Consider the following 12447-nt stretch of genomic DNA (forward strand, 5'->3'; position numbering starts at 1 on the left):
ACTTGTAGCCCATGTCCTGGATACGTCTGTATGTGGTGGCTTTTGAAGCAATGACTCCAGCAGCAGTCCACTCTTTGTGAATCTCTCCCAAAATTTTGAATGGCATTTTTGTTACAATCCTGTTAAGACTGACGTTTTCCCAGGTGCTTGTGCACCTTTTTCTACCACACTTTTTCCTTCTACTCAACTTTCCATTAATATGCTCTGATAAAGCACTCTGAGAACAGCCAGCTTCTTTAGCAATGAACTTTTGTGGCTTACCCTCCTAGTGGAGTGTGTGAATGACTGCCTTCTGGACATCTGTCTAGTCAGCAGACTTTCCCATGATTAAGTTGCATATTGAACCAGACTAAGGGACCTTTTATAACACTTAGGAAGCCACTGCAGGTGTTTTGGGTTAATTATTCTAATTTTATAAAATACTGACTTTTGGGTTTTTCTTGGCTGTAATCCATAATTAACTATAACAGAAATAAACGCTTAAAAAAAGTTTACTCTGTATGTAATGACTAGAAAATATGAGGTCACTTTTTGAATTGAATTACTGAAAAAAAACCTTTTGTTGATATTCTAGTTTATTGCAAACCCCCGTACCTCTTATGGGTCAAGGAAAGCCATTAATAAACCTTCAACACATGGCAGAAGGTCGTCTGGAGTGACAAGTCCTGTTTCTGTTGAACCAGGATCCAAAACTGGCAAATTTAACAGCATTGAGGTTCATCAGGTTGAGAACATACCCAGCTGGTGATTAGACCACAAACCTTCAATAGTAAAAGCTAGAAGTACCTGTTGGCTAACCATCTGCACCCATGGATTTCAGGAGGGCTTCCCTAACCACAGGGCCATCTTTTTTAACAGGACACTGCTTGGTGTCATCAGGCTCAGGTCACAATGGTTGGGAACACAACAATGAAATCTCTACCCTTCCTTGTACCCCAGGCATGAATAAAGCTAATTGTGGAGGATGTTTGTCACCCTGTGTAATCAGTTCCTTGACATCTGCAGGGCACGTTCACCCAAAAAGGTGGACAGACCTGAAATGCAGTGATCAGTGCATACTTTGTGTATGATTTCTATAATAGATTTAAAGACCTGTACAGGTCCATAGGTACCCTGTGAGTTACGGTTTGGTATCTCATACTCTATTCCACCTTTGAGGCCAGACAAAGAAAACTCAGCACTGTACTATGCCCCATAGAGCCAATTGGCCGCATGGCCAACCCACTGGTCTGTGCCAAAGGGGGACACACACGTCTCCAGTATTTGTGACAGGTGAGGGTCCCAGCATATGAATAAAGGTGTGTGTAAGCAGCAATAGAAAATGCATTTCATCATACCTTTAAATATAAATAGTGTTTTATTTATTTTTACATTACACAAAGAAATTAACTACTAAAATACATAGCTTTAGGGGTCCTGGAAAATGTCATACTGAATTCTTATGAGAAAAATAGACAAAATACATCCTTGGCCGTTTCCATCTCAGAGCAAAGTTACTGGCAAACAGATAGGACTTTATCCCTAGACAATACTGGCAGCACAAGTAGTGGCTGATATTAATACCCACCCTCTGTATCAGAGGAACATGGAGAAAATAAAAACCCCAAGCCATAGGTCTAAGAGCACTGTATGCACTATGTAGTAAACTGGGAATCTGAATGTACAGGCATGGTTTATTATGGCACATGATAGGCTGCCATTGCTTGCTCTGTAGGAAAGTGCAGACAGAGCATTGTCCTGGGAAAGACCGTTCAAGCAATCAGGGTTCTCCAGGGATGATTGGAGTAAAGTGCTGAAAGAGAAAAGAAAACAGGATATAAAATACTTTATAGGATATGAATGAAGCAGCTCAATGAGAAGCATACACATCGCTTACATGGTGAAATGGAGAGCGGCACCCACATGAAAGTTGCTAAATCAAGTAGAAGTTTTAATCCCACAATGCAATGTTTGTTTCTTCAAGCATGTAAAAGCCTGGATAAGAATTCATATGCGTGCAGCTCCCCATTCTGCTTTATTCTGTTTGCATACATGGGTAAGATGGTGTGAGCCCAATAAGAGGAGTCTATGACTACTACACATGAGCTATGGAGTACTGTACTTCCGAATGTACTAGGCTATTAACAAACAAAGAACTACATTACATGGCCCTTACCCATTTAGAGCACTTAAGTAGGTATTCCACTCAAACATAACTTTTGATATGTTTCTGCCCATGGTGAGTAACAATTCATTCCATACTTACTATCTATTCAGTCTCCTGTGTGTGAGCCTTTGGGTGCATTTACACAGAGATTTATCTGACAGACGTTTGAAGCCAAAGCCAGGAATGGACAATAAACAGAGAACATGTCATAAAGGAAAGACTGAGATTTCTCCTCTTTTCAAATCCATTCCTGGCTTTGGCTTCAAACATCTGTCAGATAAATCTCTGTGTAAACACATCATTTCTCTCCCCCTCCTCCCTCCTGAGAGCTGATATAAACAAGTCCCTGACCGGCTTTATCTGCAACATAGTAGCTCCTTTGTAATGGGGGGGAGGGTTATTCTGAGGTCAAGTTGCTAATGAACTCATTAATCATCCCAGCATTACAAAGAAGCTACAATGTTGCAGATAAAGCTTGCCAGGGACTTGATTACATCAGCCGCTTCAGAAGAGAGGTGGAAGGAGTGGGAGACAAGAGAGAAAAGCTTACACACAGATTTGTGTTTTAGCAGAAAGTAGCAGCTCAGAGTTGGGGTAAGGCGACTTAATAGATAAGTATGGAATGAATTGTTAGTCTCCCTAGGGACAGCAACATAACAAAAGGTTAAGTTGGAGTGGAATAATCCTTTAAGTGTCCCAAAAGAGTATACCCCTTTAAGAATAAAGTTTAATTGGAATTTCCCTGCAAATGTACATAATTACACTTACCAGAGCTTCTTGCCTCTCCAGGAGACTGGACACAGGATCAGTGCAGTTCCTGTAAGAACTGACTGCCCCTCGAGATGTGTAGAAGGCACATTCCTCATCTAGACAGGTCTCCCAAAACCTCTGTTTTGCTGACAAAGCAGCTTGTATTCTTAATCGTGCAATATCAGGCAAAGAGTAAGAACCTGAATGAAGATAAAAACATGAATACAGAGTAAACAGATACTAAAGAAGCTGGTCTACAATGTACAATTATCAACAATCTATCCAACAGCAATGAAACACCTATATAGCAGATATTTTATACTATTAGGGCATGACAGGGCCACCTTAAACAGGTTCAACCATCAAGTTTAGAGGATTTCCTTAAAAAGGACAACTCCGGCGCTGATTAAAAAAAAACAAAAAACTGAAGCTCCAGTTGGTGTCTTCATATTTTTTTCACTTCCTGGTTTGGGCTTTCCCATGATGCACTTTGTCTCCTGTGATGTTTAACTGACTCTGACTAAGCAAGCTGTAAGCCATTTAACAATTGTCCTTTAAACACTCAGATCAGTGAAATGTATTGCACTGATCGACACAATCAGCGATAAACTAGAACAGATATGTCACAGCAGCCACATAGGGCTAGAGATAAAATAAACTCACAGCAACCACATCATGTTGGAGAAGCAACTGGGCTCCTGAACCAGCAACAATGTGCTATGTAACTACCAGATACTGCGATCAGCATTCACAATGCTATGTGTGGTACAACTGTAAAATCTATGTAGCACACAACTGGAATACAAAGAAAACCTACCGTCATGGCTAGTTCAAAAAACAAAAATTACAGCCTGCTGGTGCTGCAAAACAGACTGCACTATACTCACCTCACTCTGTCCAGTGCTGATGCTCCACTCTGCCCCAGTCCCTCTGTATACTTAGCCTGATGACAGCCCCCCTGTATACTTAGCCTGATGACAGCCCCCTCCTCTGCTGGTAATGTTCCAATTGCAGTCAACTGGCTGCAGTGGGTTCGGTACATCAGAAAAGCATCAACAAAAGTAAGCACAATGAATGGAGTATAGAGATAGAGCTGGCGTTAGAACAGACAAGATGGGTATGCTGCAATATACTGTTTTGCAGCCTTAACAGGCTGTAGGTTAGATTTTTAAGTGAATGATAATACCCATTTAAAAAGGGCTTTCCCCACAATTATTATGTAGGGTACAGGTACCGTTTATGAAGGAGTTTGGGGCAGGCATGCACAGATACACTCTATCCACAAGTACTGAGTAGTGGGGATGCAAGTGATATCAACCAAGTGAATGGTGTGGCAGAAAGCATGCCTGACCTCTGCTCCATTTATTCTCAATGGTACATCTAAATATATCCAATGACAATGTTTGGTTATGCTTGGAAGTCCCATAAAAAGTGACTACTGTGGTGGCCAAGCATACGGGCTGCCACCTCTTTTACTCTAAGGCAGGCATGTCCAAAGTCCGGCCCGCGGGCCATTTGCGGCCCGCGTTCCGAACTTTTACGGCCCCCCAGGTATCCGGCAGCAACAGATACCTTGCGCCACGCCACTCTAGTGCACAGAAAAGGAAAGGCGAAATCTCGCGATGTCCGAGATTTCGGCTTTCCTTTCCCGTGCACTAGAGCAGTGTTTTTCAACCAGTGTGCCGCGGGCGCCGTCCCCCTCACCTACTGGCCCGGATGTGCTCCTCCAATCAGGGGAGACCATGAGCGTGGTGCGTGGCGCACCACGCTCCCGGTCTCCCCTGATTGGAGGAGCACGTCCGGGCCAGTAGGTGAGGGGGACGGCGCCCGCGGCGAGCATCTCAAGGAAGGTGAGCAGGGATGGGGGAGAAACAGGAGAGAAGCAGGGGGGAGAGAAACATGAGGATGGGGGAGAAGCAGGGGGGAGAAGCGGGAGAGAAGCAGGGGGGAGAAAAACATGGGGATGGGGGAGAAAAACAGGGATATCCCTTTTGTGTTTATCGAAACAGGCCCAGGTTTCACACTGAGTGAGTATAAATACATTTAGAATCTATATTATTAACTATATGTATAATATGTACTGTTTTAGTGTAATTTTGTGCCATTTTGTTTGGTGGTGTGCCCCAGGATTTTTTAAGTATAAAAAGTGTGCCGTTTTCAATAAACTTTGTAAAAAAAAGTTTATTTGCATTCATTTTAATGGTCCAAAGAATGTCAAGCAAAATGGTCGGCCCTCGCACATGTTCACTTCATCAAATTTGGAACTCTTCGAAAAAAAAGTTTGGACATGCCTGCTCTAAGGGTAGCTTCACACACATACCGGATCCGCAGCGGATTTCACACTGCCATTTGCAGCGAAATCCTGGTATAGTGAAGGTCTATGGGGTCACATACCCGCAGCAGAATTTTCATTCCACTGCAGATGTGTTACCCGGCCCCTTTAACCCCCCCGCATCCTGCAGCCCCCGGCCCGAATCAAAGATTACTTATTGGCTGATGGGGGCCAACGGGAGGCGGGGCCTCACACAGCCGCGGTGCTGAGCAGGTAATGTATGCTGCGGGACGTTAAAGGGGCCGGGTCACATACTGGCAGCGGAATGAAAATTCTGCTGCGAGTATGTGACCCCATAGAACTTCACACTACCAGGATCAGCAGCGGATTTCGCTGCAAACACGCAGAGTGAAATCCGCTGCGGATCCGGTAAGTGTGAAGCTACCCTAAGGACAACTGACCCCTTTTCTCATGATCGGTAGTGGAACAAGTAGTTCAGACAGTTAGCACCTATTCTGTGGGGAGGTGATCACTTTAAACCTTGGGATAACTCTTTTAAGCATGTTGTTATCTCCCAATACAAACTAAAAGGAGATGCAATGGCAAACTTTTTATATAGACTTTTTAAAGATTTTTTTTGTATATATTATCCCCCTTTATGCTGCCTTACAATATAGGAGTATACATTGATGTATCTTACCCAAAGTGCGAGACTCCAGAGCTTGTACAGCTGGATGGGAGAGAAAGGAGAGCGGCACAGCTGCCTTCAGACTAGATTCAAATCTTGGATACTGCACAGGAGGGTCAGCAGGATGGGTGAGTGATAAAAGTGCAGGATGGTCAATGTTCCTATGTATTTGTGAGTCCTGTAACACCCCAGCAGATGCAGCTACATCAGCATTATTAACAGAGTTCTCGGACACCGCTGCACCCAATCCCTCATGTACAATGGTTGTCAGGCTTTCAGATCCTTTCAAGCGATCAGATTCTTCAGCTGGGTCCTGCTAACACATGAATAATATAAATGTCCTGAGTAACACATGAATGATATAAATGTTACTACAACTTATTGCATTCAAAACTGCATTAAACAGTGGTCTTCGATAAGCTGGTCTGCACGGGGATGGCTAGTATACATATGACGGATGCCTGGAAATCTAGCTTGGATAAAGGGGTGATCCGTGAGCCTACGTTTAGGCTGTGTGCACAGAGGGACAATCATAGCTTGAGGTAGAGGTAAATAGGATATGACAGCAGTATAATAGAATAGTAGTTACATTCTTGTATACATTGAGCAGTTTTAGAGCAAAGATATTCTTCAACATAGAACGCAATATTGTACCAGTTATATTATTGTACATACGAGACAGTATATCTGTTATATTTTTGTACATAGGTAATAAAAATAAGAAAAATAAAAACATGTCAGTTTTTAGGCGCCTAAAATACCACCACAAAATTATAGCGAACAGGAATAGGTTTATAAAGATGCCCCCATATGGATTCTACACTGATGAATTATGTATTAAACGACGAAATTAATCTTTTAACACTGTTTACATTGTATGCAAATGAGATTTTACCAGGCATGGAGGTGCAGGATCTTAGTTCTGCCCACCACAGCTTGAGTGACATCCCTGAGCACTGGAGATAGAAAGCAATGGTGGAAACACCCGGGGACATCACTCATGCATGGAAGAAGCTCATTTACATCCGATGCAAGCACTGATAAAAGCATAATAATTTATACAGAATATGATATTACTTTCTACACAAAGTTGTAATGAGAAAGCCGTTTACTAGCTGTATAAGGTACTTGGGGCTGTTTGTGTGGCAGGTATGTGCTCACATGTTCGTTTTTTTTTTATTTCACAACTGACTTTTAGCTCTTAAATTTGTGAGTTTAGTGACCAATCCTTAATACATGATGCCCAAGGATTACAAACTAACCCAATTTGGTATTCAATGGTTTTGTATGTCTATTCATACAGAACAGGTTTCATCTGTTAAATTTATTTTTATAAACATAGCCTTTAAACCATTGTTAATAGGACTCAAGAAACCAAGTTCTATTTTATAAAAAAAAAAATTAGTCTATACTATATTTAGTAGCAATGTCAATGTTTAGTGACCGGGTGGTAATTGTTTAAAAAAATAATAATTAATTACACTTCCAGCAGATGTGGTTGGTAAATCACAGTATACTTACAGAGTATGGAGTATAAACCACTAATACTTAGACCCTGATGAGAGAGGCTCACCTTTTTCTTGTCAGTTTCTTCACCATCTAAGAATAACCGCACTGCCACTTCTTCCTATAGAAAAAGTAAATGAAATTAAATGTAAAGGACCAGTAACTTCATAGCGCCTTGGAAACATCGAAATATACTCAACTTCAGTGGTAAAAAAAAAAATTCTGACTTTTAAGGCTTGACAATAAGGCTACTATTGCAGACAGAACAGCCAAAATGGGTATGCACACAGTGCCACTATTACAGTGCAACCATCCAGAGCTATGATATTTCTTTATATTGAAAGGCTAGTTGTGATCTTCAGTTTTTTCCCTTTTCACCAGTTTTACATCTCTTCAGATGCCAGCTGTAGAGTAGCTGCTAAGATCTTAGATCCTGCTCTCCTACCTCTCTGAGGCAACACCCTCAGAACTTGCAGCAGCACAGAGGGCATTATATAGCATCACTGAGCAGTGCAATGTAAGGTTATGTTCACATCTAGTTTTTGGTCCCACTATGGCCTACACGTCAGGAATCAGAAAAAAAGGATGCTGACGTAGAGGTAAAACTAGCACTGGAACAGCATATCTGTGTACCTAGCTCTCTCCTTGCACTTTCTTCCTAGCTCCCTCTCCCATTCCAATGGACTTCTATGGGTATTGTAACCTTATCTCTTAGTGAAGCTAAAAGTTAATATCCTCTCTGCTGTACTGATTATCCTTAAAAAGGAGAAGTCCAGTGAAAACTTTTATTAAATTATTGTATTACCCTTTAAAAGTTATACAAATCACCAATACACACTTATTACGGGAAATGCACATAAAAGTGCTTTTTTCCCTGCACTTACTACTGTATCAAGGCTTTACTTCCTGGATAACATGGTGATGTCACTTCCTGGATAACATGGTGATGTCACGACCCGACTCCCAGAGCTGTGCGGGCTGTGGCTGCTGGAGAGGATGATGGCAGAGGGACACTGAGGGACACAGGGCACTGGAGGGACACTGAGCATCCCTCTGCCATCATCCTCTCCAGCAGCCACAGCCCGCATAGCTCTGGGAGTAGGGTCATGACATCACCATGTTTAATTTAATAAACACTTTCGCTGGACTTCTCCTTTAATAAACAGTCAGATGGGGGACAAGAAGTAAAGGAGAATGATAAGTGAGAGGAAAGCAATTTTCTTAATAAGCAAGTTTCCTATATTCACTTTTACTATTGATATAAGCAAAGCTAAAATGACATCTGAACTTTGAATAAAGACATTTTTTTTACTATTGCTGCATTTGTAACACAAGGTTCAATTGTACTTTAAACTGCAAAGAGATGGCGCCAAAAAAACAGCACATTTACAGTAACCTCAAAAGGATAATAAAGTACGTTACGGCTTTCTGCAGGGAAAAAAACTGCACCCAAGCACAAAATAATCTGCATCCTTAAGATGATCAAGGGCACAACTGACCAAGTTTTGGCTACCTTAGAGTAGTTATTTGTGCGCAATAGGGTTAGTTCATAATGGCATTAAAATTATTTATTTATTATTTTTTAGAAAACACTTCACTATTATACTCACTATTTTGGGTTCATTCTCAAACACAGGAGGGGACTGATCTGCCCATTTCACAGTCGATCTTGTTGAAGGCTGTGTTAAAGAGACACAACAAAAACCATTAAGAAACAAAATCTGATATTTTATTGTTTTTGTAGGAAAACAGACCCTCTCACACAACCTTCTGAAGGTGGAGCTATGATAAATGCCTACATTTAGTACACCAACCATACAACATACCTTGGTGTCTGACAGATCAGCCTCTAGTTTCTTATTTGCCATCTCTAGTGCTAAAGCGCGTGGGGTTTTCGGAAAGAATAGCTGTTTCGAAGAAGAGTACGGCTGGGAGAACTTCTACAAAAAAAAAAAAAAAAAAGAAATTTAAACAATAAAATAAATTCACATTAACCCTTTGAGGACCAGACCCAAAATGACCCAGTGGACCGCGCAAATATTGATCTTAGTGTTTTCGTTTTTCCCTCCTCCCCTTCAAAGAGCTCTAGCACTCTCAGTTTTCTATCTACAGGGCCATATAAGTGCTTGTTTTTTAAAGGAATAGTTGTACTGTGTGATGGCATATTTCATTTTACCATAACATTTATGAAGATATAAATAGGTTAAATCATAAAAAAAGAATGCAATATGGTAACGTTTGGGGGGTTTCCTGTGTCTACGTAACGCACTATATGGTAAAAGCGACATGATACCACTATTCTATAGTTCATCCCGAACACAACCATATGTAGGTTTACACAGATTCTCTAATGTTATATGTATTTTTTTTTTTTTTTATGAAATTCTTTTTTTTGGCAATTATTTATTAATAAAATGGGCCTATTGTGACGCTTATAAACGGTGTTATTTTTTCACTTACGGGGCGTCGCGGCTGCGTTTAAGGAGTTAATGTCACGCTGCAGCCTGTCCAACTGAGGTGCAGGCTGCTCACTGCAGCCGGCCCCCACCACCTATGAAGCGCTCTCCGCTCCGGAGTGCGCTTTATAGCAGGAGAAACACCCAGGACGTACAGTTACGTCCAGGGTCGTCTGGTGACAGACTTCCATGGCGTAACTGTACGTCCAGGGGTTAAATGATTCAATATTTCATCTGTAATTATGAGATATACCGGTAAAGTGAAGACTGCTACTACTACTCAACATGTTTTGACAGATGTTTCTTCAATCAGTACTAAATAGCTCATTTTTGTTGACTTCTATGGTGGAGCTTTATAGGCATGCTCTTTGACTTGTGCAGAGTTCATTGTGCATGGAAGGGTGAAGGTAAGCTGTGATCATCACTTATTATGAATGGTCTGATCCCATCTTATCTATAGGAACCACCTTTCATGCTAATCCTGTCAGTGGTAGGAGAGAGACTGTTGAACACTTCTAAAAAGCATAGGAAGTGTTAGGCTATTAGGCCTAGTGGCCATAATTTAAAAATATTAAAAAGGTAGGAGAATGGAAATAAGTAAATTATAAAATAAATGAAATAAACCTTGGTCATACAGCTCACGCCCAAACCGTGCCAATCCAGCCCTGTATTGCGAAGCTACAAAACCCACAACCATTCCGGTCAGCTTCAGCTGAAGTTTGTCCTTAGGGCCCTATTCCACCAGCCGAATATCGTTCAGATTATTGTTAAATCGTTCGAATCTAAACGATAATCGTTCGGTTGAAATGCAGTTGAAACGATTAACGACCGAACGAGAAATCGTTGATCGCTTTATAAGACCTGAACCTATTTTTATCGTTGCTCGTTCGCAGAACGTTCGCATTGAATAAGACATCATTCGGTCGTTCGCAATAGCGAATAAAAAACTATCGCAATTACGATCATAAGTAACGATTATCATTCTATAGAAATAAGTGAATGTTTTCAGGTCTTTCGCAATAGCGGTCGTTTGAGATAGTTAATCGTTAACGATTATGCAAACGATAATCGTCCGGTGGAATAGGGCCCTTAGAACAATGATCCAATGCACACAGCAGCATCACACAAGAAACTGCAGACTATGACCTTGAGGCCCCATCAGAGGCTTAACTCCATATTGATCAGAGGTGATGAATAATTATTTACTGATGAGGTTTTAATTAATCTTTGGAAGAACTCTAGAAATTAATGTATGACTCACAATCCAAAAGTGTTATAAACAGAGGAAAAGGGCACATTAACCCTTTGCACCAACTTACCAAGTATAAACCTAGAGTATTTTATAAACACAGTATGTCCCTTTCTTAGTTTCTAGATGTTAAACCACACAACAGTGTGCGGAGTGCAAAACTGAAAGCAATGAAGGACCTTGGGGAGGGAGAATTGCTGTGGACCGTCTTCCCCCTCCTCCCCTCAAACACAATTCAGCTGGCAATAATATGGGGCTGTGTACAGTTCTGGCCATTTGCTATTTGTTAATGGCATTTTAGGTTGCAATGGTCCCAACAGAAATCTACAGTCACATAGATACACACCGTGGCCGAGGCATTTAACTGTTTGACTCTCTTAGCTGATCCACTAGAGGGCTTGTCCGTCACTGTCTTAGGAACTCGACAAGGGCTGAATATTATATCTGATATGTGAAAAGACAGAAGGTTAAATACTACTCTGGTATAAATCAGATACAGCAAATACATACATTGGATATTAGACATCTGACACAAAAAGGAGCATGAGGAACATTTGCTTTGTGTTGGGACCACACAGCTCCCAACCAGTCAGAGCTGGGTCTGGAAGTAATATGTTATTAAACATTGGGGGAGATAATTAGAACCTGTCCAATTCTTAGACATCTTAGACAGTGTAAACCTAGACTAGATAGCTAAAAGGGGTATTCCAGGGAACATGAACTTTTCCCCTATCCACAGGATAGGGGAAAAGTAGGAGATCGCAGGGGGTCCAACCTCTTCCTGTGGATAGGGCAAAAGTTCATTTTTCCTGGAATTCCTTTAAAAGACACACCAGAGTTTACAGGGTGACTATAGAGTGAATCCTTCCAAGCAACTGCTTCTCTTTACAACAGCATTATACCCTTGCCTATAGAGAGGGGGTTCTCTCTCCATAATTAAAATCCCTTAATAGAGAAGGCTACCGAAAGGTTTAATTCTGACAACTTTAGTTGCGTCAAAGCACATACAGTAGGAGTTATACTATCACATCGTTGCAAACACAAATTTAAAAAAAAAAAAAAAACACTTATCTACTGTTAAATGTAAAATAGCAAAATGCTTACCTTTGAGTGGCATTGCCATTGTAGACATGCGCCCAAAGCAAGGTTTTGGTGTTTTAGCTTGTGTTGGAACAGGACCTGAAGAAATCTGAAAATACATGAAAAGAAGTCTGTTCCTGTATTGATCTCTAACCAATGTGATAAAACGGCTCTCCAGACAACCTGAAAGTGGTCTTATCTTACCGTGACACTCTTTACGGGAACATTTCTACTCTGCACAGGGACTCTCTGAGCCAAGCTCAGCTTTCCACAATTCCCAAAAGCCACTCCAGTGTTAGA

General features: G+C 41.2%; 1 protein-coding gene across 3 annotated transcripts; it reads right to left on the reverse strand.

Moving 5' to 3' along the window:
• Positions 1-1338: 1338 nt before the first annotated feature.
• Positions 1339-12436, reverse strand: LOC138792531 (uncharacterized). 3 transcript variants are annotated; one of them, XM_069970084.1, is made up of 9 exons: positions 12352-12436; positions 12172-12256; positions 11414-11511; positions 9189-9299; positions 8973-9041; positions 7430-7483; positions 5869-6172; positions 2915-3096; positions 1339-1792 (listed from the first exon to the last, which is right to left on the reverse strand). In XM_069970084.1, the coding sequence occupies exons 2-9, from the start codon at positions 12197-12199 to the stop codon at positions 1760-1762; spliced, it is 879 nt and encodes a 292-aa protein (XP_069826185.1). In that variant the 5' UTR covers positions 12200-12256; positions 12352-12436; the 3' UTR covers positions 1339-1759. The 3 variants fall into 3 exon arrangements, with proteins under 3 accessions (XP_069826185.1, XP_069826184.1, XP_069826183.1); XM_069970083.1 differs by having other exon boundaries at positions 5869-6169; positions 9189-9302; XM_069970082.1 differs by having other exon boundaries at positions 9189-9302.
• Between the last annotated feature and the right edge of the window lie 11 nt (positions 12437-12447).

The sequence above is a fragment of the Dendropsophus ebraccatus genome, chromosome 5, assembly GCF_027789765.1.
Source record: "Dendropsophus ebraccatus isolate aDenEbr1 chromosome 5, aDenEbr1.pat, whole genome shotgun sequence".
Classification (NCBI taxonomy): domain Eukaryota; kingdom Metazoa; phylum Chordata; class Amphibia; order Anura; family Hylidae; genus Dendropsophus; species Dendropsophus ebraccatus.